The following is a 26311-nucleotide window of genomic DNA, read 5'->3' on the forward strand; positions in this document are numbered from 1 at the left end:
CTTTCCAGAGACCAGGAGGCCAAGTATTTTAGGCCTCACATGATTATGATTTCCTCTTTTATTTCTGCTTATATGAGCTTAATCCAATACCCAGTTGAGGAGATAAGTCTTCCTGTTGACGCATGCAGCAATTGAAGGAAAAGATACAACAAAGCTGTTTGAAAGTTTCTGGTAGTTTATTTTTGTCAAAACAGAAGTGATTTGGTGGTTTCTTTACAGCTCTTCTCTCTGGCTGTAAATATGCCTGGAGAGGGAGCCTCAGTTCTAAACCAGGAAGAGCAGCCCTGAACCACTTACCCCATGCTGCTGATGAGTGTCTGAAGTGTACAGGACCCTTTTGTATTCTCTTTTTTGCTACCACGTATAAGAAAGACCTTTTATTTTCATTCTTATACAAAGTGACATTAAGTTAGGTCTGCTTTCCCAACAATCCCACTGATGCATATCTTGGACTTTCTCCTTTGGGCTGCTTCTACAGCATGGTGTGATTGCAGTGGTACAGGGGTCATCCTAGGTGGCTGAACTTCCCTTCGTGCAGAGGGCCATCACTGAGCCCAGAGGAAACGTAACTTCCACAGGAGTCCTAGTCTGAAAGTGAGCAAGGACTTTAAAGTGGCCTTTAGGGGCGAATTTATGTCAGCCTCTGCACTCTTCCTTGTGTTAAGCATGCCTTCTGTCATGGAAAAATCCAGGCTTGATTATTTTCATGGATGTATTTCTCAAGCGTATTTAACTCTATTCCTTTCCTCCTTCAGGACTCCAAATAATGTCTTGTGTAATTGCCATTGCGAGCAAATTTTTGGAAAGAATATTGCATTTGAGCTGTCAGCAATGCAATAATATAATAAGCAAATACAAGGTATGGAATAGGGTTGCATTCACAATATCTAAGTGCGTGTATACATAAATGTGAAAACTTGTATGCGTCATATATGTGGAGTGTACATAGGTATAAGTATCTATGTATGTACATGTAAGGAGATTCTTTTACTGCAAGTGGTATTGGTCAGCTGAAATCTGTGAAATAATAAAGTAATCCACATATTGCATGTTGAGAATGAAAGGGAGAAATGTGCATGAGAATACATTGAAAGATCATGTAGCTGTACAGTTAAAGTAAATGTCTCAAAGTTTCAAGAGAAAGTAGGAAAAATACTCTTTACAGCTGTGCACTTTGCAGTTGCTGATCTATGCAAACTGATAAGACTGATAAGCATTTTGGAAAACAGACCAATAGGAAGGGGAAGCTTGTAAAGTCACCTCCCCACACAAAGCAAACAAACAAAAGAAGATAATTCTAGGATGCAGAAATGGGAAGTAATTGCTTTGCTGAGTACCTGAGATACTGCCAAACTCTTCACCTGGTGTGGTTTACTCAGTTTTGGATATCACGCTAAAGAAAGATGTGAACAAACTATAGAGAGCTCACAGAAGAGAATAATCAAAGTGGGAAAGACACACCTGAATGAAGCAATTTCTCAGCATAGAGGGAAGGTGACAGGGTGGGATGTGGTAATGTTTTTCAAATATCCAAGGTGGCTATGTGAGGAAGGAAATAATCTATTTTCGGTATCCAGAGAGTTGTTTGCTAATATGAGTACCGTCATCAGATGCAGAATTGAACTAGGATTTCTTATTTATTTTGTGAATCAACATATGCATGGTCATGTATGCAGCCATTGCTGAATTTGATGGATTTTGTTGGCTCTGCACTACATGCATATGTTGCAGATATCAAAAAGAAAAGTGTATTTTACCAGAATCTATTTCCTTACATTTTCTTGGTGGCTTTTTCTTGTCTTGCTCCCACTCTTGATGCAAGTTCATAATAAAATTAGGCCAACTTGATTCGTTTTTACGCTTGTGGCCTTTTCTTTCTGTAAAGCTGAACTAGATCCACAAAGAGACATCACAGAATTTGGCATCTTTATCCCATCATGTGCTAGGCTGCCTAACTCTAGGTGCAGCATTTGGGAGCTGAGCAGAGGGGCAGGATCACCACCTTTCACTTGCTGGCAGCACTTGCCCTCATGTAGCCCAGGACACCATTCACCTTAGTGGCCAGGGCTCCCTGCTGGTTCTGCCTAGTGTCCAGCAGAACTCTGACTTACTGTCCAGATGGTTGGCACCATCTATGAAAGAGCCTGGTGATTTTTCTCCTCAGTTGCAGAAATTTGCTCTTCCCTTCACTGAGACCCACGGGGATCCTGCCTGAAATGTAACAGTGGCACAGCAGCAGGAAAAAGGGGAGAAAGCATTTGGGGTAGGGAGGCAATGACCACTATGCTGTTGGCAGCACCAACACGATTCTGCATCTCTGTTTCTGCTTGATTTCCATGGTGGAAGTGGACAGCAATGACAGGAGTCCATGGGAGCTGATTTGTGTCCCAGCTGCCACACAGCCACAGTCTTGCCAGCTCCACCACTGTTGTATTGCTGCTGCTGGTGGGGTGGAGTCTTCCTTGGTGATGGCAGATCCTAGTAGTTACTGGCCTTCCTGTGGGAGGCTCACTGGGTCCCCCCCAGATGGGCTGATGCCACAGGGCCCTGCCGTAGGCTCTGCCAGTTCCTCACCAGATGATGCATGATCCACAATGAAGGTGGAATAGATGCAGCTCTTCTGCCATGGTTGGCACCTCATCCCTGTTGAAGCTGGTTGGGCTGCTGAACTGGGCAGAAAGTCTATTACAGGTGTGCTTGCTACGGTGTTTCACTTCATTGAATAATACGAGATTAATTCTCATTTTTCCTGTGTTCCCTTGAACAGCCACAGGAGCCTCGTGCTATTTGGAGTTTTTTTAAAAGCAAGTTGAGGTATCACATATGAAGCTGTTCTCCATTTTAAAAAAATCGGGGGATTCAAGTAAAAAAAGATCATGATGTAACTTAAATGTTTCAAAAATCAAGGGTATCACTCAAGGCTATGTGCTGCTATTGGATTGGAGTTTGATTCTTTAGTGTTCCATGTGTTTTCCTTCCTCTGATGAGTTCCTGCATTACTCACAGTGGGATGGTTTGGGATGGGGTCTGATTTTGTGATGTCATCACGCAGTGTCATCACATGCAATCATAATCGGTCCATCTTCTGCTTATTAGGGTCTTTGTCTCTTTTATTAGTAATATCAGGAGTGCTGATTTACGGTCATAAATTTCAAAGATGAAATTTAACACCCTCTATCTATAAGGACAGAAATATGGAGAAAGCAGCATGGGCAGCATGGGTAGGAACAGCAACGCCAGCAGTCTTGTCAAAAACACAGAGACTTTTTGTTCTAAGTTTTAAGGGATGTTTATTAGGTATTATAAGCAGCAGGCCGAGAGGCAGATGTTGGGCTCCCGGCCCGCCGGAGCCGTGCTGTGACGGCATTGCGGTGCCGTCCTAGTGCCGCCGCCGGGGCCGCCTCTTGCAGGGCGGCGCAGAGTCCTGGGGGCTGCTGCGGGCCTTCCTCTTCGGGGGACGCTGGGGCCCCCCAGACGAGCGGTCGCTGCCCTGGGAAGAGGGACCCGCTGTGGCCGCCTGCCCTGGCTCCGTGCTGGGCCCTGCGGTGCTGGTGGAGCGGCCTGGGCCCGAGGCAGGAGGCTCCTGATGGGAGGTGCTGGTGCTGGTGCTGGCTGCAGGACTGTCCTCCCTCCCTCCAGCAGCACGGGTGTCCTGGTGGTCCAGCTGGTGGCGGATGGTGGGGCCGTACAGGGCTGCAGCGATGCCGATGAGCCTTCTGACGAAGGGCACCACGTCACCACTGGTGGTCATCTGCAGCGCCTGCACCAAGGCCTCCTGGTCCAGCCCGTGCTGGCACAGGAAGTTCACGGTGGTGCACTGTGCCACGTAGACTTCCCACCAGTCGTCGCTGGACACCTCATGGATCTCTCCCTGCAGCCATCGGAGCAGGGGTCCGAGGTCTTCCGGATGTTGCTGGAAGAAGGCAGCCCAGACCTCGGCTGGGAAGTTGTGCTCAGCTGGGATGAGCACCGGCTCTGCAGGCCCCTGCTCGTCCTGCAGGCCGTCACCTGAGTGCGCTGCGGGCTGCGGGACAGCACACTCCAGGTAATCCTCGTCCGACCTCACCGAGTATCGGATGGTGGCGACTTTGTGCCCGCATACGGCACAACTCGGTTTCTTCTGTGCCCACCAGACGGCACAGCCGTAGCACAGCTGGTGCTGGCAGGGGGTCACGTAAGCCACATCCTCCCGTACTTGCCCACAGATGGGGCAGGTCCAGTCGGATGTTGCATCCATGGCCCGGGCTGTTCAGTGGGCTGGGGAGAGCTGAGGTCGGGAAGCTGCTCCCCTCACAGGTGCTGCAGCAGGCAGAAAGACGGTGTCACCAACTGCAAAAGACAGAGAGAGGCCACGGTCACTCACTGTCCCAGTCTCTCATCAGCAAACCCTCCCGGTCCCTGTTCCCCTCCTGCCACTGCGGGGGCCATGTCCCCACGGGCATAGGCCGGCCTGGGGAGGGGCCCTCAAGAAGCACCCCCAGCTTCTGGCGTCAGGCATTGCCACGCTGCCCACCTGCGCTGCTGCACGCTCCTCTCCTAGATGTCCCAGACGCCTGCAACCAGCAGGGTCGGGGTACAGCTCAAGAGGCTCTGGGACGGCGGCTGAGTGCTGCGCAAGCAACACCCAGATCACGTTCCAGCTCCAAAACTCGCCCTGTCCACACTCCAGTCCTCGCGCACTCGCTCGGTTGGAGGCCAGGCACGAACTGCTGGGCTGGGCTGCTGCGCCCGCATTGGAGCAGTGTGGGCCAAGCAGTCACAATCCATCGCACGGAGATGTCACAGACCAGGGCTTGGCCGTGTTGCTGGGCCTCGCCTTCACTGGGGGACATCACCACCCGTCCCACAGCGACGCCGTCATCCACTGCTTGCTCATCACTATGCGCCAGCCTCACGTGCTGCACGTTTTATTATTCAATAAAATTTCCTGCTTCCCTCTGCCTCTTGAAGTTGGTGATCTTGGAGATCTTTTTCGGCCTTCATGAATCTATGATTTTGTGTTACCCACGATCACTCTGATTTAGATGCTGAGGGAAACCTTTGTTAATGAATTTTCACTGCCAGTGTATGGAATCTGTTTTAAGATTTTTATATCAAGTAGTTTGAAGAAGGTAAAATAAGAAACAATTTTCTATCCAAGTATTTAGTTGGACATATGCTGCTGGTGTAAAGGAAAGTTACATGGTTTTTTATTATGGAAGATTAAAAATATTTTTTTTTTCTGTTTTTTAGTAAAGTGATGTTTTTATTAGTAAGTATATAAATTTTATTCCTGTACATAACACTGTGCTTTAGCCATTTTCATAAGCCATCTTGGAGTAGATTTATCTTAGAGTAAAAAAGTTACTTCTTACATCCAGTGTCTTGTTTTTCTGTTTTGGAAGAGATACAAAACAGAAGTCAAATGCACATACATCAAGTTATTAGCACTCAGTGGAGAAAATGTAGTGCATTACCAACAACAGTTCAGCTCTAGCTGATCTCCAGACAAAGGTACTTTATGATTCTTACACCTTCACTTGTATGGAGAGCATATCTACTGTCACAGAATATCGCCCAATTGAATGCTGTACTGGCACTATGTAGAAAATGGCACCCACATAAGTGAATGGATGTTTTGTTACTGCTTTCAAAGTGCTACTGAGTATCAGACTTGCCTTGTGACTTGCATAAGGACTGTCCTATTTGAGTTGTGGCTGAATTGATGCTGTCTCCCAGCAAGTGGTTTTGAGGCTTCTCTCTTTCAGCTAGCTTTGAAGGCTCAGGGGCAGCAATTCCTGGCTGAAGGTGAAAATTCTACTGCAAAAAGATGAACTGTCCCCTCGCTAGTGCTTGCTTGTATTTCTGTTCTATTTGGAGTATAATTTCATTTTGGGCCTTCTTCCTCCCGTGTCATATGAAAGTTCTATGCTTCTTTTTGGGTATTTTTTATTTAATTCCTGTCCAGAGGGGTATAAAATGCAAGATGAATTAAGCTCCTTGAAGATAGGAACATCTACCTCTTTTCATGTACCATTTTGGGTGAATGTATATAAAATGTCTAAGAAGATGTTTCATTGAGAAGTAATCTGAAACCTATGGACTGAGTGACAACAAGTTTGTTTTCTTTTGACATGAAGGACCACGTCAATTAATGTTTGAAATTTAAATGACCTTGTGAAGGAGAAAAATAAGTACTAGCACTGTCGAAGGACCTCATGGGACTGGTATCTAAACCTTTTTCTACTAAGCACGGTCCTTTTCAGTGGGGAAAAAAATATTAAGAATATTAAGGAGAATTAGAACTGGATTTTCTTTAAGGTCCTTTCCAACCTGAGCCATTCTATGACGCACTGCTTGCTCTCTTCTGAACTAGAAGAACTTTGCCCTTAAACTGATGCAAATGCAGTAGCTGACATAGAAGAACAAGAATGCTCTCTGAGAGTTTTTGTTATGAAATACGTCAAATTTGGGTACCTTACTAAAAATACATTGTGTTTTGATCTTATTGGCTGTTGGAGCGCTTGAATAGTTAAAGAAACATTGAAAACCAGGATATTTCTGTTGTGAGGTGACTGTCGTTTGAGTTTTCTTTCGTGATGAGCCTTCTTATTTTAAAGGAGCATGATCTTTGTACTTCTTGTTTATCACCTTAATTTTTTATGAATTCAGAATGCTTTAAGAGAACTTGCTATGTCTCTTTGTTTACCTTTTTGCTTTTGTCACTATTAGTTTTGAACACATGAATGTGTGATCAGCTTTAAGAAACTGTCCGGACACAGACCAGAAGAGGAAAAGCTGCCGCAAAGACATGCCATGGTTTTTAACCTCCCAGCAGTTAGCTTGCTCATTCTGACTATGCAATTTTTTAAAAGCCTGCATGAATCCTGGTGTAATCTGAGTCTGCCACACTGTGATTTATGACACCTTAATGCAGGAATTTAGATTTTTGCTTGTCTGCCATGAGGCACCAATTGTAGTAAAGAGTTAACGAGGGGACATGAGTAACTTGAGCACAGAATAATTTTGCTGCCATAGGTAGGATTTAAGCCTTACAAACCTGAACATTGTGTTATAAATATGGTAAACACTGCCTCTTGTGTATGCCATTTGACAAGGAAAAAGTAGGCAGTGTGTTTGGAACTTGCTCCCTATAAATGATAGGACACAGAGCATTCATGCATAATTTTCTGGGGTCTGCATGTGCAGGCTGGTACCAAGTTAATATGCCACATAGGTGCAAATACAAAACATGAAAAAACCACTCACAAGTTGTTCTTGAAGTTTCCATCAAATGCCCTTTGAGTTTATACTTTATTTCTAGGAGTCCCTTATATTTCTTTTTATTCAAGATGTTTGTCATGATGCATCGGATGCAGCACAGATGGGAAATGAGATTTTTATCTGGAAATGTGTATTATCTTTTACAGAAGCATAGAGTCCAGAACAACTCTGAAAAATGAGTTTATCTGTGCAGCTGCCTGGGAGAAGTCTTTCTTAGTTTCTATAGGTACCTTGTATGCTTAGTGGGAATGCATGACCAGCCACTCTTTCTCTGATCATGCAACCTAATATATTTAATTTCGTGGGTAAGGTTCAGAAAAAAGGTGGAAGGGATTTGTCAGGGAATACAGCCAGTACGTGTTTGAAATGTTTCTTTAAACTTGGCTCCTTTAACTATAAAGCTAGAAATTTAACTTGGCTTCCTGGGCAAACTTCAGTCGTCCTGATAAACATACACAAGGATGTTTGGATAACAAAAGAGAGAGCATTACCAAGGTGATGCTTAATTGAGCTAAATCCACATATAATCATTCCTATTATAGTGAAGTGCTGTTCCTCTTAGATGAAGTAAGCCACTTAGAAAATTCTGCAAATGTTTCATTGTGTTGCTGCTGCTTCTCTGACTTACACTAATGAGGATGAGGAAATGCTCTACTGAAATCCGTGGTGCTAAGCAACTGTTAAACATCATTTGACATGCCAATATTAAGACAGACTTATGTTTTCTTTGATTTTCTTTTAGTAAATTATTCATTATTATTATAAGTGATTGGGCAAAACTTCAAAAGGAAGAAAAAAGCAGCTAAGGATTGAAACAGGAGGAACTCACGTTGAACTGTTAATACCCACAAGGAAAGTGTTTTGGAACAACAGTAACAAAAAAGGCATAGCCTTTGTCCCAAATCATTTTTCCTCTTGAGTCACTTATCTAAGGACTGTTTGACAGATTCTGGCTCCATTTAATAACAGTTTTATGCACTCTGCACTCTCATTTTCTGTGGCATAAGGAGAACCTGTTGCTATTCAGGTGCCTATTTGGCTAACATAGATAAGTTCACGGGAAATTGGTAGCAACCAGTACATCTGGGAAGAGAGAGATCAACTCAGTATGTTCATTCCGATGCTTTAACTTCTCTTGCTTTTTAAAATTAATTTAATTTATCAGAAGTTGGTAAAAGATTGAAGTAAGGGGAGGAAATGGCATAGGCTGTGGTTATTTCACGCTTGTATTTTGAGGTTGTTTTCTGGGCATGATCTGCATTTCTTGGTCTTGCTTCACTCTATGTAGTGGATGGAGATGGAGGGCTTAGCTCTGGTGTAAAGCCAGCTGTTTCTGCTAGGAATCATGATATTCATTCACAGGTTTTTCCTTCAGGTGATTTTTACTGAAATTAAATGGTCTGGGAGTTACTTGAGTAGCTTATGATGCTTTTCTACAAGCATAAGTGAAGTATTCCTGGTCTTTTAGAGCACAGCTTTTCTTTAAATTAAACCATTTTCTGTGTGCTTTTATATAACCATTTCTTTATCCTTCTTAAAAAAAAATAAAAATAAAAAAAGCAAGTTTATACAGGAGGGAATACAGGAAAGTAGAGAACGATATTTGGCATGTTTTCTGAAAAGGGTAGATTGGGTTCTTGGCATCTGTTTGTTCCATATTTCTGAATATTGGGTTGGCCACAGTTTTTCGCAGTCTTCTTTCTGAAAGCTTTGGTCAGCTTGAATTCTAGAACAGCTGGATCTTCTGTGAAAAGTAGGCGTCAAGAAGACTCTGAGGGTCCTGGATTAGCAATTTCTTTCCCCCAGGCTTTCAGTCGATTGTGGCTGACAGTGCTGTACTTAATACATTTTCTTTCCAGTTGTTTCTGACAAATGTAAAGAAATCAATTCTGATATTGCTTTAGAGGAGCACCTTGTTCTCTGGTTTCTTGCTGAAAGCTCACTAAGATCTTATTATTCAGAACTCAGCAATTCCTTAGAGGAATAACTGCTGTAATTTGGACTGGGAATTTAGGTAATGGAACAGTATTTATGTGAGTCCACTTACAGTGGAAAAGAAGGAGAAGAAAAATGTGAATAAAGGAAGGAGAAATATGTCAAGTATTAGTTCAGAAAAAATTAGCATTCAGTAGTTTTGTTCATATTTTATATTAGAATGGCAGATTGTTTAAAATTTAGTCCTAAAGTCCCACAGTAGTGCTAGTAGTTAGATAGACCTCATTTTATCTTTAGGATAGCAAGAAGAATTCCCTTTTTTTTTTTTTTTTTCTTTCCTCCAAAATATGAATTTAATATTGTGACTTGTTAGATATGAATCCGTTTTGCTTTCCTAAGGGCTTGTGCATCGCTGGAGATATTAAAGATGGAAAAGCCTTATTCAGTCATCAACAAGGCTGTTACAGGTTTTATTCTCTGGACTATGGTTTCTAGTATTGTGCTCTCCTGGTTTGATATGCTCTCAACAATAAGGCTGCCTTATCTTTTCTCAGGAGGATGTTCTACTGCCTAATACGAATCACTATCAAGAAATACTTAAGATATCAAGTGTACTGTTTCTAAGAGATCTGATGCAGCAGTGTATGAAATTGCTCTGTATGGAACTCGTGCTGATCCATCGACACAGGGAAGCTCAGTCTGAGCTTCATGCTTCTGGAGTTCACAGGAAGGTTCTCATCAGAGGAAAAGGTTTCTTATTTTGCTGCATATATTCCACCTAAAATTAATTTTGAACAAAACTAATGATAATTCATCCACATTGGTGAAATATGAGGTCTGCTTCAAAAATAATGCTTCCTACTTTGTTGGCCTACAACATTAGAGGCAGATGGTGGTGGTACGGCAGTAGAGAATGAAAATTCCCACCAATATTCCATTGCATTTTGTTGCTGTGTGACAGATAGAAGCAGAAGGGCAGACTAACAAAGTGGTTTCTGGCATGGAAGTGCAGATGAAGCAAAAGTGTGTCATCCAGTGGTTTGGACAGGTTATGGAGGCTCTTAATTCTCCCTTATAGATGAGTTCCTTTACTTCATGTGTCTTACTTGTCTTAAAACTCTGTCCATTTTATTAACATAAAGCAAAATTTGCTATCTACTAACTAGAACTGAAGGCAGTTCAGCATGCGAAGTCACTCTGAAGCCAAAGAAGCATGGATTTTTACCTCCCCGATTGCTAAGCAGCAGATGTAATAAAGCTGAAATATTTGTATCACTTATACTGGAAGTATGCTCAGTTATGTCACTATTTTCAGCTCATCTCTGAAGTCAGTTATGTCTATGCCTGCAGAATACCAGGAAAGCTTGTTATGAGTATTATCTACTTCATTACCTACTTCATCCAAACCAACTAAACTAGTGAAGAAATTTCTCCTCTGTAGCACCTCCCCATGACATGCCTGTAATCTTCATAGATGTTTGCAGAATTTTTGCCATCTCACGTGGTTGGACGTTTGCTGAGGTGCCTTACTGCTGGCTTAAAGAGGAAAGCAACTGAGAGAAGGACCTTTGTGACAGCAAGAGCAGAGTAACTGGTAAAGCCCATTTAGAAATCTGCAGCTTTTCTTGGCCAAGGGCTCCCCAGGGAGCTCTCTGGAAGTAGTTCTGTCCATCTGCTGAAAGTAAGGATACGTGCTGCTGCTTAGCTTTGCGCCCAAGCCTTCTTGGTAAGCTAGTGTCAAGGTTTTATCAGTGTTCAGTTGTTACTGCATCACCTGCTGAATAGACTGCAAAATGTGACTGCATGAGCAGTGGGAAGAGCAAGGGGCATTTTATGTATGTGCACTAATGTGAAGGCAATATTAACTGCAGAACCTCCAATTTGCTTTGGTCAGAAGCTGCTAAGTTTGCTTTTTGTTGTGAGGAGCAAGATTGAAAAATAAGTAAATCAAGAAGTTTTCTACTGCTTTCATAAGTATGAGTGTGAATTTAGGCCACAGAATAAAACAGAGATTCTGAATTAATACTAGGGAGTACAGCATCTGAACCTTTACCTGAACAGGCTTTTCTACTGTACCAGCTCTAAATTTCCGTTGTTCCTAACACCAACCATACATGTAAATCTTTTGAGATGTGTCTCTTTTGAGAAAATGTATCGAGAGGTGACCTTCAGTGTGCTGCTCATTGTCACCTTCTAACCAAAGCCACTATGCTCAACTTAGTAGGCAGCTCTGCTCAAAGTGCTTGACTTATGTTTGAGATGCTCTGCACTGCTCCTTCCAACGTGTGAGATATTCTCAATAGCATTTAGACTGTCAGGAATTGACAGATGCATCTGTTTTGGCTGTTCCATGTTCATAGTCTCAGTCTGCACCAGCTGTTTTCTCCCAGTCCCATTCAGGCAAGAGGGCAGACTGAGTGCCACGTATATCCTTTCTTTGTGTGTTTGTGAGAATAAGTTGTCTACTCCTTCATAAAATGCGTCTGTGATGACAATCTCATATAAATGAGGGCAACCTCTTGAGACACTATCTCTTTTTACAACCATTGTTTCTCTTTATTGAGATACACAGAACTATTTTCATGAAATAGGATAGTTTCTAAGGCTTCCAATTGTATTATTTTTTGTTTTTCTCTGTCTGTTGCTTTATAAATCAGCAAATCTCTAATGTGTTTGACACTGGGTTTCAACAGCGTAGGCAGGCATTCTGGTTTTCAATTTTCTGTTGAACACAGTGTCGGAGGGTGACAACCCACACTTAAATGGTATTGTTCCTTAATTAAATAGTACGGAATATGGATAGGAAACTGATTCCAAGGTCTTTCAAATAAGCAATTTATTTTGATACTGTTTTCCAATACCTATTTAAATGAAGGATAATGGTGACTAGTGGTTGCTTGTCTCCAGGTGCTCTTTAAATTCATCTCCATTAAACTCTGGTCCACTTTCAGACATACCTCTGGGCAGGTAGAACATGCAAGAAAAATGCATTTGATATAAGCAGTTGTTAATTCAATTGTGCTATCTTCTAGTGAGACTGTTTCAGAGAAATGCAAGTAGAAATCTAAGGGAAGTTTGTTTTAATACACGGAATGAAAATGGATTGGGAGTATGCCACTCCAGCCGTGCTCTATCATCTAAATTACTTTTGGTGACCTAATCCTTGCCAATAGCTGTTGATAGTAACCATAAATGCAAACTGACACGTGAAACCTGTTTTGTTCAACTTCAGGCAAAGACTGCTGAATTTGCCTGTTCATCAAATTGTTATGCGCCTCATATGTTTTAAAGTACTTCTATTTTCTCTCTTCGATGGTGTGTGATGCCACAGTAAGTAGTTACTAGTTAATGCTGTTTAATTTCCACCCCTATGAAGGGAGACAGGTCATTTTTACACTTTCTGTATATGAGCATGTGGACGTTCAACCTTTGAACTAAACCTTCAGTTTAGTGTTACAAAAGCAACACTAATCCCCATTGCTGGGACATCCATCAAGAAGTCCATTTGTTTAACTGTTCCACACCATAGACATGAATCCTTTGGTTTCTATGTCTATTTTTGCCACAGCATCCTCGTGTTGTCCTCTGTGCTGCCTTGACTTTTTTTCTTTGGTAGCAGACTGCTTGATAGACTTCATCACAGCATATTTGAACTGAAGAGGTCAATTGCGTAGCCTGAGCTGAACTCTGTTCCTAGCATCAGTTGTCTTGAGTGGTGTAGCTCTGCAATCCGTCTTTAGTTTAAAGCATCTGTCGTGGTTTTCAACTCCTTCTCCATAACTGAAGAACCAAGTTATAACATTCAGAACAGGGCAATACAGTGAAGCACTGACATGTTTTGGTAGTTTAAAGAAGCTCCAAGTTTATTGTAGTAAAACAGGGACAGGCAGTTTGCATTTGCTTCTGCAACTCTAATCTCATCAGAGTTAAGACAGCCAAGATAAACCTAAGGCAACTTCACACTTAACATATCTTTTTAATGCAGTCATGCTTAACGGTGCTGCTGCTGTATATTCCTAGGGTAACTATGGCCTGTTTCTCAGTGTGTGCTGAAGTGTTTCTGTTTTTAATATAAGGATCTGACTTGAAGAGGAGAAAAACATCCCTTTTCCAAGTTTTTCATGCTGAGAACTACAATTAAAAGTAATTGCTTCTATTTCCAAAGTAAAACATGACTTTTAAAAGCTGTAATATTCAGCAGTACCAGGAGGACGCTTATGTCATGTAGAGACAGTTTCGATATTTCACTTTATAGGTGCTCCCATCTGCCTCTCTTAAAGCAGTTCTTCCTGAGAGATGAATGAAGCAGGTTTCTCAAAAAGGCAATATAAAGGGAAGAGGAACACAAAATACCAGAAATAGAAAAATGAAATAAATATAAATGCCGCATCAATCTGAAGGCATTTATGCAAATTGCCTCATAAATATAAACAGTGTAGACTGCTGTGATAAGTAGAGGCATTTTAGGGCTGAGATGTTTTGTATACAACTCCGATGCTAATTGTAAACGAAAAAGATTATATTGATAAATGAACCTTGTCTTACTTCTTTTCTTCTTCTTCTTCTTCTTCTTCTTCTTTTTTTTTTTTTTCCCCTCATAAAATAGAGGTACAAATTGCATGAGTTAAATTTGTTTTACCTATAAGCCATTATAAATAAGAGAATCAAGAGAATGTCTGAACTTTGAGAGGAAACAGAACAACATAAAATGGGTTTAGAAACCTATCTTGATTGGGCAATGAATTGTGCTGAAACAGCTCAACATAGAAGGACATGATCAGAATATCCCAAATTTGGAAATTTAAGTTTTATGCCTGGGAAGGAGAATAGACTGAATTAAAACAAAATACAAGTTCAGATGACATTGGAAGGGGAGATATGGCTTTCTGCAGAGTTTGCGCCTGCCTGGGAAAATCTGCTGTGATCTGACACATCCAGAACAACTGGACAAGTATTGGTTTGCTGGCTTCCTTAATGTTTTGTTCCCTGGAGTGCACACTGTGGACAGAGTAAAAGCCAGATGCTTGCCAAATACAACAGAAAGGAATTACAGAATTAGAACCCTTAGCAGCCTCTTAAAACGCTATGAAACTTGTGAGATTTACACATGGCATCACTGCTTTCCGGCTTAATGAATTGGCCAAGTCCATTTTCCACTGCCCTTTGGACCTCCTCTGTAGGTCATCTCCCTGCAGAGACAGGCCAGCCTTTTAGGAGACCCAAGCTTTCAAATAGAAAAGCCATTTTTTTAAAGGCCATGCTCCTGTATCCATAGATGTAGGAAGTACTTTTAGCAGTAAGGATGGGGTAGGTTGGAGCATGTGTAGGAAGGCTGGGAAACCTGATGCCCTGACATCCTGCTCTCCATACATTTCCTGCAGGATTTGGGGCAAATTACTTTGCCTCTTTGCCTGGCAGTTACACAGTTGTGAAATGGGGACAGCTGTCCTCCTCTATTTCTCAGAGGACTTGTGAAAATAAAGGCATTAAAGATTGTGAAGCCATCTGTTGCTATGGTGATGAGGCTCATTTAGGCACTGAAGCAGCAAGATTAGAAACTAATATGTTTCCTGCACAACTTATTTAGAAATATGGATAGGCGGCACTGACGTGTCGGGTCTGGCTCTGCCTCCAGTAACAGGGTTACTGATTTTCATTGGGAACAGAATCTGTAGATTGTAGCAGGCACTCTTTGCTAAGCCTTGGTATGTTAAATGCCTCAAATTGGGTCAGTTGCATAATGCCTCATGGTTGCTTGTTACACCAGGTAAAAACAACGTGCAGGATTTTAACACCTATTATGATTGCTAGATGCTTTTGCATTTCTTGTTAGGCATTCAGAGCTCAGGTGAACGCAGTGGGAATGTGAAAATTTTGCTGGGGAGGTACTGGAGGAAAGAGCAGAGAAAGGGTATAGGGAAATGGATTTTCTTACTTCAGCCCTGCCATAAAGAGCATGCTATGGATGAGTCAGAGGCTGGGGAGAAGGATCAGTGGGATACCTGTGATACTGCTGTTGGTGGGGAAGGATGATGAAACTTACTTCCATTGTTGCTTTGCCCTGCAAGTGTAAGTTTGATATCTTGAGGCTGACAGATTTTGCAAATCTTACCTGCCTGTCTTTTCCCAATGCTCTGCATCAGTACAGCTAGTGCCGTTTAGCTGTATTGAATAATTCAGGTTGGAAGGGACCTTTGGGTCCTCTGGTCCAATGCCTTGCTCAGAGGAGGGTACGCTTCAAAGCTAAACCAGGTTACTGGAATTCTTGTCTAATCAAGTTTTAAAAATCTCCAAGGATGAGTATTCCATACCCTTTATGGGCCCCAGTTTCAGTTCTGATCCACATTTTTCACTATTATTTAACTAGAATTTTCTTTGATGCTGCTTATCCCTGATGGGTCTTTATTGGACTCTGAGGAAAAACTGCAGTACCTTGAAGCCACGAGACTGTGCTTACAGGACATTTGCTTATTAGCAAATGCTGCATGACCAGAAATCTTCCTGCTTGCAAGGCCTGAGCTTCACCCCACGTGGGACAGCCCTCTGCCACACTGCTGCTCATTCTCAGCCTGAGTCCTTCCTGCATTATGCTGCTGTGCACCATCTGTGTTTGCCCTTGGAAATAAAAAGACTGGAAAACAAAAACCTACTTATGATGAGGAGCTTTAATAAGCACTTGATACAAATAGAGAAAGCATCTGGGGTCGGCTGTAAGATGTTTGCTTTTAAATGGCCTATCAAAGTATGAGATGCTTTCTCTAAATCTGATCTTGAGAGAAATCTGAGTTCTATATCCCTTTTCCAGATGGCATAACTTAATATCATGGTGAATTATTTGGCACACTTTAAACAAATTCTTCTTCTCTCTGCACCTGAGACAGAAGCATCATCAAATTATGTCTGGAAAGTTTGGTGAATTATTGTTTCTTATACTTAAAAACATAATACAGCTTTTCAGACTTTTCTGGGACCTGGTTAGTATTCTCTCTTTTTAAACCTAACATGACTTTTCTCCTATGTGTTTGTGTTTGGGAGTTATTCTAGCACACCATTCTCAACCATCTGTTTTTGTTCAGTGTTTTGAATCTTCTTCCAGCTTCCCTATAGCTCAGAAGTCTCCAATGCAGAGGGAGAATAGGCTCCAGTAAAACACTAGAGTGGTTAAGTGGTTCCAGCATGACCAGCGTGAGTTTGCTCTGTTTTTAAACAATGTGAATATGAACTAAATGAAAATGCTCTGAAGGAGAAGGACAAGGCAGGAAAACTTCTTATTTTCTGTATCTTGCTGAGACATTGTAGTCAGAAGTAACAGGAAAATTGATCATTTTCTCACATCCAGGTGATGGCGCACATGGCCTCTATTAGCTGACAACAAATTTAGATTATGTTTATGTTGTAGCCAGCTTTGTCAGTGATTTTCTTTTGAAGTAGTAAATAATATTAATTGTGTAGAACAGAAGCATAAATACTCTTCTTTACCACTCTCTGCTGTTTAGAACATTATTTTGAGAAGGATTTGTATTTCCTACAGTTTTTAATATTAATTTGTTAAGTCATTCATGGCGTGTTCAAGTGATTAAGACTCAAGGTCTGCTTTCCTGTACCTCTAGGTCATTGCAATGAATTTCAGTTTTTATTTGCTTCTGTTGCCTGAAGTACAAGCCAACAATCACATGTAAATGCACTTCAGAAATTCCACCGGTGTTCCATGAACACTGGCTTATAAATTGAGTTGAGACAGAATAGGATGCAGCTGAAACATAAAAGTAAAAGGTTGCAGAACTGTATTCCTGCAGCTGGGACCATGCCTTGGGGGGCATTTATCAGTTCAGACAGCCTCCTGATTAGGACTCAAAGAAACACAGGAAAGCACAGTGAGGGTGGATGTAGGAATAGGGCATTGCAGAACATACAAGCCAAAATCAAACATCTGAGGAGTCAAAAAGTCAGATATGGAGTGGCCGAAAAACAATTGGAAGTCAGTCAAAGGATCCCAAAGCCATCACAACCAAAGCAAAATGTGGTCAGAAACAGGGATAAGGCAGGAATGAGTGGTGCTGACCCTTAGAGCAATCTCAGGATGAGGTGTAAGAGCCCCACGTAGCACAGTGGTGCTGTCCCCATGTCCTCCATGCCTGCCTGGGTGCTGCCACCATGCCTTAGGCTGACTGTGAACACTCTCCAACACCTCTGCAAGCTGTCCTGCTCAGTTGCATTTGCAAATTCTTAAACACTTTCTCCTTGGCAATGCCTCTGCAAGGAAACGAGTGACACTTAGGTCTCTTTCCTTTCACTGTCGGCCTTGTTCTTTGGCTTGTCAGGGTTATTATCATTAAGGGGTTGCAAAGCTCTCTTCAGCCTGTTAGCAATTAGCAGACTGTGGCCTGGGATTTCTGAGACAGAAGATGTGGCCTTGCAAAAGCAGTTACAGCTGAGAGTGGTGTCTTTGCTGTGCTCTCTTAATGCGTAATTGACTGCTCCAGGGCAGAGAGGGAATGAGCAGACAGAAGTATCGGGGAAAAGTGTATCGTTCTGCTTTTTCTTGATCTGATCCAAGCACTTGGTTGAATCTACAGTGAGCAAGGCATGCTTGTAATTGGCCTGACTTTTCTTTGCTGGGTTTTGTTATTCCCCGAACTATTTGGAGCTCTCCAAAGTTTTGGTGTTAAGTCTAAAGGAAGGATTTCTGTATGTTATACTCAAAATGGAGTAAAAGGTCTTCAGGGCCAAAAGCCTTTGGACCTTTGTGGTGCTACCATACTGGAAACCCAAGTTAAACACTCTATCACCACTGCAAGCTTTGTCTCTGCCTTAGAAACTGGACTAGTATTTTGTGGACTAACCTTTGTGTCTGTGAAAGCAGACTTGCACTGTGGTTCAGACCTGGTAGAAGCGAAGTTCTGCTGATCTGGAAGAAATGGTTCTTTGTTCCTATTTTCTTCCACTGTTTGGATAGAGAATGTTTTATGAAAAATGACTGTGTTCCAGGTAGCTTTGTTGCAGCTGATAGCTATAGCACTGCCATGTAGCTGTATCATCTCAGTGACTGCAATAAAAGATTCAGTGGGCTTGATTCTGCTCTCCATCTGATGTGTTTATGCCAGCAGGCTTCTGTGGCTGTATTATTGTTTGTTTCTAACAGTGTCAGAACAAGAACAGAGCTTCTGGGGACAAATATAGGTAAATGGAATATTTCTTTGGAATTCAACTCATTCGTTGCTCTCCCTCACCTGTCTAAGAGCAGACTACCCTGGCAAGGCTCTGAACCAACTTCCCATATTGGTCCTGTTCCAAGAAGGTCATCTGAAAAGTTGTACCACTTGGCAGCGATTTAAAAACAAATAATCAAACCTACTTGTCTCATTTCTTCAGAAGAGAGAGAAAGGGCACCAGTCTTAAAGAGAAATTTTTGAGCTGTGAATTCCAAGGAGACAGTGGCATCAACTACGGCCATGACAAAGTTGGAGGAGAATGCAGATTTAAGAATTACTCTATCCTTACTGAATAGTTGTTAGATAAGGGTGGAGGAGAGTGGATTTTACATGGTCCCTTGGTTAGTGAGCTTGAGTGCATTATATACTGCTATTATGCATTAAATGCACCATGTACAAGACAAGATGTCTCAGTAGAGTTGAGGTCTCTAAAGTCAGATATAGTAGTGGCTGTCTTCAGCTCTGTCTTTAGTGTGAACATCTTTGCCAAAGGAGGGAACTTGTTTTAATTGACTTTTTTTTCTCTGCCAACATTTTGCTTTGGTAAAATAAGTGAAAAATCCTATTAGACAGGGGAAGGAAAAAAGAGAGGGACCTTTTGTCCCTCAGTGTGTTCTGAATATTTGAAGGATGTGATGTTTAGAAATCAGTGAAAGCTAGATAGGATTTAAATATTAAGGGGCAGGAATTTGCCTTCAGGTAAAGGATGATATTTGCATGACTCATGTTGTTAGGTGAACATTCCTGTGTATTGGTGACCTTTTACCTTGGTAGCAATGGGAAATATGTTAAGTAGGGGGCCCAGTTCTTCATCATGTTCCACCATAGGAAATGATTAGAGGGAACTCAAAAATAGTGTGTAGCATAACAAGATGCTGAACTAAATATTTTCACTGCTCAACTAAATCTCCCATTGCTTTTAATAACACACTATTTATTTTTTTTTCTTTCTTTCTTTTTCCCATGAATACCATACAAGAAGAGGAAATCTTGTAACAACTGCTATGGAAGCCATGAATTTCACTGCAATTTCATTTCTATAGTTTAAATTATATGAAAGAATATGCTGATTTATCTGCTTAACCATGTCTCTCCTCTGCCTGGTATTACAATTTTCAAGGTATCCAAAGAGTAGGAATGTTTTGGTGGAGGTTTGTATGGTTTCTATAATGCAGCGATACTTGAAACAAGTGTCAAGTATGTAAACAAAGTTTATTGAATTTATTCTTTCCTGTTTAAGTCTTGTACGGGCCAGGAGTCCAAAAGAGAATTAGAAAATGGTGTTCTGCATGTCTGCTAATGATGACTTAGGATTGCTGATACTTACTGAACTTGTAGTGAAAGGTTTTTTTTCCTGTTTTAAGGGGAAAAGATCTATTTTATCAAACTGTAGCCACAAATATTCAAGATTATTTTTCTGATTGGATGTTATCTGAGCTGCCTATGACTGTATCTTTAGTGTCAGTCTTTATGTTGGTCTTTTAGCTGATGCAATATAAAGAAATCATAAACAATGGAGTATGTTTATGTAATTCAAATAAAATAGTGATGCAGATAAAAATAGCTAAGTTCCATTAACTTTTCAGACCATAATAGTGAAACACTTGTAAGTCGTAGGATACGCTTGAATGTCTGTAGTACCAATTTATCCCTCTGCTTAGTCATTCATTTCTATTTAGATCTTGGTGCTTCTGTGCAGCCTGTGATTAGATTGGCAGTTCTCATTTAAACCCTAACTCATTCAGTCTTGGTTATCAAATAGCTTAAAAGGCAAGAACAAACGCTGTTGTTTTTAAGATGTACTGATATATGATTTGCATCCTTACATGTGGTATAGGCTGGATTTACCGGAGTAAATGTTCTTTCATCTGTAGTTTTCTTTGTAGGTATTTTGTGTTTTGTTGTGTGGGTTCAGTACACAATACTTTAAATGTTATATTTGTTCCAAATTCGCTGTTGTAGCGAATCAGAGCGGAGCAGGATGAGAAAGTAGCATGTTTTGTAAAAGAGAAAAATTTTTCTTTACAACTCTAGGAAGTGGAGGAACCGGTACTCCCAAAAATATCCCTACCCATCAGTACTGCATCTCTGGCTCCATTCAACTTTAGTTTTCTGACTAGCAGTACTGTGTCATCGTCACCAAGCACTGTTTCAACATCAGTGATGAACAAGGTGAATCTATGTTGTATGCTATAAATGCTTTCCTGTATGAGTCTGTATCTGCTCTTTTGCAAGTTAACTTCTGTGGTGCTCATGAAATTAACTGGTGTTAGTTCATACTGAGTTGAGTAAGTCAGAGCTGTATTGCAGTTTGGAGAGAAAAATGCAGTTTTTTGATTGTCAGTCTTAGACTTGCAAATGTCTGGTTTGGTTTTGGAACTGTGGCAGAAAATGAAGTTGCATCAGCTTCTTTTGCATTTAAGAAATCAGATGAGAAAAAGGACGAAACTCCTGCATCAAAGAGAGGCTTCTCTTTTGGTAACGTGGAGTCGGCTCCTGCCTCGCAGTTTGTTTTGGGAAGGACAGAAGAGAAACAGGATTCTGTCAGTTCTGCTCCTCCGTTACTGTTTGGGAAGAAAGTTGAGAATGAAGAGTCAAAGGCACAACCTGTCTTTTCCGTTGGGCAGCCTGAATGTACCAAAGAAGAAAGCACAGCAAAACCTATGTTCAACTTCAGCTTTGTTAAACCATCGGAGAAAGAAACTGAGCAGGCAAAGCCAACTTTTTCATTTGGGGCCCAAGCCAATACTTCAGGTAAGCAGAATATCTTTTGTCTTCAGTTGTCTAAGTCCCTCAGATGGTACCTCTGAAGTCATAAGTTACAGAATCTGTAGGAGTTGCTGGGTTCATGTACTGGAGCTTTAGAAAAAGCTTAATTACTCTGTGCAGTGTGATTTGTGTTCCAGTTGTTGACGTATAGACAATTAGTAGAATTCCTGTTTTGATTTCAGTGAGTTTTAAGACTAGGTTTAGACAAAAAATATATACATATTGTCACACATTAAAGAACCTGTATTGCATCCCACATGAGCATGGATGGTTTGTATGGTTTCTGTGCTAGCAGCATAGTTGGTGGTACAGTCTTTAGCATGGCGACAGAGGCCTCATGCGATGGTTTTCATAGTGAAAGGGGATGTGAGGAGGTGTCTCATTCATGTGTTCTTGCAGCTGTGCTGCTGCAATTTACTGCCATGAAGGTGTGGAAATTGCTTAATAGGTACTACACAGTTTTGTGCATCTTTAACCTTCTGAAAGAGCGGGCTGAAAGATTTTAGTAACAATTGCCATGTGGAAGAATTCTGATTCTGATTTCATGACTTATCAGCCATGGTTTGCAGAACAGCGTTCATTACTCACTTCTACTAACTTTGGAAGTTATAAGGGAAGGAACAGAGAGAATAAAAGCAACGCATGGGGTTATGGTTCTTATGATTGAGTTGAAGTTCTGGAGTTTGATTTAACCATGGAAATTTGATGAAACACCTTGTGTAAAAATGAGATTTTAACGAGCCTTCTTCAGCACAGTAGAGAGTCCCTTAAAAGTGGCATAGATGAAAAGGGTCCGTAACTTCTGGAAAAACAGCAGTGGGAAATCAAGAACAGGGTCAGGTGTAATAATGAGAGAGCAGAAGCTTAGGGAAAGCTGAAGAACTGCATACTTTAAAAGATAACTTTAAATGTAAAATTGCACTCAGTACTTTGTGACAGTTCTGTAACAGGGGGCTGTTCTCTGTGGCTCCCAAAAGCAGGTCTTGAAAGTACTGAATTACAGTGAGCTTAAGCCAAAAGAGTGAGGCTGCAGGATGATGGGCTTAGCCAGCTTTAGGGCTGTAGGCACAGGGCTGTAATTTCAGGATAGGCTACAAAAGCAGCTGTACCACTGTGGGGTTTTTTTTTTTTTCTGTGTTATTTAGCAAACTACAGAAGTGTTGCAGGTAATGCATGTTGTTCTTCTCAGAGCATCTGAAGAATAGTTTTGTTTGAGGAGCTGAGATGTACTGGTTCATTCTGGTTCCAGTTGTTATAGCCAGTGCTTGGTGTCCGTAACTACTAAAGCCTAGAACTGTGGTGGTGTCATCATTCTTCACAATTCTCCCATTCCTTTAATTGCACATGGCAGCGATCAGTGTATTAAACCTGGATTTTATGTAATCCACAGTAGCTGGATAATAGTTGAGACATCGTCCAGCATTTCTCCTTGTACAGTGGCTGGAACAGGGTCTCTCTGTTGCGCTTGGTTTGCCGTTTTGCAGCGTTTTATGTTCTGTTCTCCCTCTCAGATCAAGGAGCAGCAAAGCCATCCTTCAGCTTCTTGAGCTCTAGTTCCTCCAGCGCAGCCGTACCTGCCACTTCAGCCAACAGCAGCAGCCTGTTTGGCAGCGTCACTTCTTCCCCCAACCCTGCACCAGTTCCCACTCCCTTTGTGTTTGGGCAAGCCAGCAACACTGTGAGCAGCACCGCTTTTGGCAATTCTGCAGAATCTACAGCATCTCAGTCATTTGGCTTCTCTCAAGAAAACAAACCCACCACCACATCTTCCACCACTGGTGCAGCAGTTAATCCATTTGTCTTTGGTTCAGGAGCCAACAGTAGCAATGCAGCAAGTTCTGGCTTTACCTTTGGAGCCACGGCCACATCGAGTTCAACAGGTACATTTAAGCAGGTGCTTTTGTTTTTGCTCTTAGATCACAAAAGTGGAGCAGGGAAAGAGTGTTTCCTGGAGAACAGGTAGGGAAAATGCGTGGAAATTGAGAAAAGTAGTGAATATTTACATCCAACAATATATAAACAGTGCTAATGCTTGGGGATCAGGTCAAGTTTTGAGGCAGTCTGGGAAATACAGTTTAGGGATCAACTGGCTGTGGTGATATTTTGTGCATTGGATAATCCTTTACTGGCTTTCATTTGCATAGGAACTTGTCATTGTGAGAATGAATTTCCCTCTTCTCAGTATCAATCCAGTGCTGAAGGTTAAAAGTTAGTTATAACTTGAATTTTTCTCTCCCATACCTAAAACTCTTCAAGCGTTGTAAATAACATCAAGATTTGTACTATCCACCCTTCACAAGTGTATATTACAAACACAGTATTGATATATGCAGCTGCTGCTTTGTAAAGCGTGACTTCTAATGAGCACGATAGCCAGTCCTTCATTTTCTTGGTCTTCATAATCTTCAAATCTTCATAAAAGTACTGGAATGCCTTTTAGTCCGTCTTAACTTCTGTTTTCCTTCCTGGAAAAACAATCAGCCATTCCGAGTTACATTGCAGCAGTTGGTATTTTTATGTTGCGTGACGTCTGCTTAAATTGCATTTAGATTAATAGCGCTATTTAGAAGGTCTCTTTTTGCTCAGCAGAAGTGTGTATGTTTGAAGTCACAGCTCAGTCCTGTATTTTCTTCTCATTATTTCTGCTGGCCATGCAGAACCAAAGCAGCTAATTGAATGAGCTTGTTTGCTATTATATGGAGAGACAGAATTATTCTGGTAGCTCAGTTAGGTCCCTGCAAGCCTGATGTGGTCTCCAGAAATTGATAATTGTAAACATTTGGATGAGGAAGGGGTGCAGTTGCTTATGAGAGGAAAGATTGGCGTTCTCCTCATTCTAATAGATCAGGAGCTGTGTTTTGAACGCTTAAAATAATACAAATAAGTGAGTGAGTGTTCTTTACCCGTGGTATAAATAAGTCTTAGTAATACAAATCAGCTTATGCTATTTGTGGGAGCCTGCTTCTAGAGCATGAATGGCTAACAGTAATTTGAGTCTAGACAACCCGTGTTTGAGGTGTGCGTTGTCTGACTCCTTTAAGTATGCTGTTTTTCATGTAACTTACAAGAAAAGGTAGGATTCCTATCATGAATGAGGTGCTGTTTGTTGTTTTACCTACTTGGCTGCAAACATAAAGCTCTGTAACAAACAAAACAACTCAGCACATACTGAAATTTCTCTTCTTTTCCTTTAGGGTCGTCCTCTACATTTGTCTTTGGGTCTGGGTCTTCAGCGCCTGCTGCTGGACCAGCATTTGGTGCCAGTCAGCTACCAGCATTTGGCCAGAGCCAGGGCTCTGGCCAGCCAAATGCTCCCAGCTTTGGATCTTTGTCGACATCACTGTTTTCATCTGGCTCTCAGCCTGCGCCTCCTGCCTTCGGCTCTGTGACAAGCAGTACTGTGTCTGGACAGCAATCGAGCCAACAGCCAGGTTTTGGCTCCGGCGCCTCCAGTGCTGGTGAGTGTTGACCATCCTTTTCATTTCAGGTCTCAAAGAGAGCTTGGTTAGTCAGTGAGTTGGTTTCCATGAAGTGCAGCTGAAGTTTAGTGAATGAAATTACTTCTGCCTTTTGTACATACTCTACTGTAAGAATTGCCCTCCATAGAGGGAGTAGACACAGGGTTAAGTATTTTGCATCTGATTCCTTACTGCCAGAGAGGTACACTACCTTCACCAATAGGTTGTACATTGTTGTATATTGTGGTGCATGCAGCCATAGACTAATGGCAGTACAGGTAGCAGCAGACAGTTCCTTAGCAATTTGCCAGCAGTCTAAAAATCTCTTTATGATGCTCTACTGAAACAAATGACGTTGTCTAGGTGTTGTTCCTGTTGTAACTTAGCATTTCTGGTAAACCTCCCTCCCACCCCAAGCTGTGCCGCCTTGAGCAAGGTCTAAGCAATGTATGTTAGAGGTGGTGGGAGGAAGGAGGGGAGGACTTTCCTGGAAAGAACAAACTCAAATTTCAACTTTCTTATTCCCTTCTCCTTCTACCCCGTCTTTCTCAGGTCCCGTATTCCAGTTTGGGAGTAGTACTTCTAATTTCAACTTCACGAGTAACCCAGAAGTATTTACTTTTGGTGCAAATCCTCCTGCACCGGCAGCATCGGTACAACCTTCCGGCTCTTCAGGATTTTCATTCAGCCAACCTGCAACGTTTACAGTGGGGTAAGAGACCAAATCAGATTTTCACTTGAGCTTTTGGTACTATCTGTGGAGCGCAGGCAGCCTCTACTGATGTTAAATTGCGAGGTGCTCAGATGTACTTCAGAATTTATGTCTAAGGACAGCATCTCTCCTCGCTCTGTTAGTGTGACTGGCTAAGTAGGCAACGATGGCTTTATAGCAGCACAGCTCTCAGAAATATCATGCAGCCATGAGAAGTGTTCTTGAAAAATAAGATCTGAATTGAGCTGTTACGCTGCTGCTTACCTGCTGAGTGAGAGAGATTTCATTGCTTTTGGTTTCTGGAACTCTCTTCCCGTTCATCATACATTGTCTGTTGCCAGCTGCTGAGCAGTGAGCAGCCAGATGATAAAACAGTTGTTCTGGAATATCTGCTCAGTGCTGCTACTGAACTGTCAGCTAACAGTAGGGAACGTCAGCTGGGTTTAGACGGTCGTGAGACAGGTTAGTTTTACCCTACTGATGATGTGTCGTTGCGCTAACTCTGCACAACTGGGGGGCTCTGGGAACACCACAGAGTGGCCATCCAGTGCCTGAAGGAGAACTGGGGAAAGCTGGAGATGTACTGGTTGTAAGGGAGGGTAGTGATACAACAAAGGACAATGCCCTGAAAGTAGAAGAGGGGAGATCTGGATGAGGTATACGAAGACGGGACACCATGAGGGGGCAGAGGCGCTGGCACAGGCTGCCCAGAGAGGCTGTGGTTGCCACACGCCTGGCAATGCCCCAGGCCAGGCTGGACGCACCTTTGGGCAACCTGACCTAGTGGAAGTTGTCCCTGCCCTTGGCATGGGCTTGGAACGGGAGGGTCTTGAAGGCCCCTTCCTACACAAACCATTCTGTTATTCTATGATTTTCTGGTTCTAGGTGCCAGAGACAGCCAAGGAAGACCTGGGGCTCCCGGGCAGCTGGCCCTCTCCCCGCCGGGGCCCGGCACAGCCCCC

The 26311-nt window shown here is 42.0% G+C and overlaps 1 protein-coding gene across 1 annotated transcript in view; it reads left to right on the forward strand.

Annotated features, from left to right (window-relative positions):
- Window positions 1–25816, forward strand: part of LOC146755929 (nuclear pore complex protein Nup153-like) — a 65428-nt gene extending 39612 nt beyond the window's left edge. Inside the window, exons 4-8 of the mRNA XM_085525106.1 lie at window positions 20834–21164; window positions 22691–23059; window positions 24374–24637; window positions 25190–25290; window positions 25691–25816. Of these exons, the coding sequence (XP_085381232.1) occupies window positions 21074–21164; window positions 22691–23059; window positions 24374–24637; window positions 25190–25290; window positions 25691–25816 (951 nt within the window). The 5' untranslated portion in view covers window positions 20834–21073. The remainder of the gene's footprint in view (window positions 1–20833; window positions 21165–22690; window positions 23060–24373; window positions 24638–25189; window positions 25291–25690) is intronic.
- Window positions 25817–26311: the final 495 nt, after the last annotated feature.

The sequence above is a fragment of the Coturnix japonica genome, chromosome 29, assembly GCF_054131305.1.
Source record: "Coturnix japonica strain WE chromosome 29, WE-NBRP24, whole genome shotgun sequence".
In the NCBI taxonomy this organism is placed as follows: domain Eukaryota; kingdom Metazoa; phylum Chordata; class Aves; order Galliformes; family Phasianidae; genus Coturnix; species Coturnix japonica.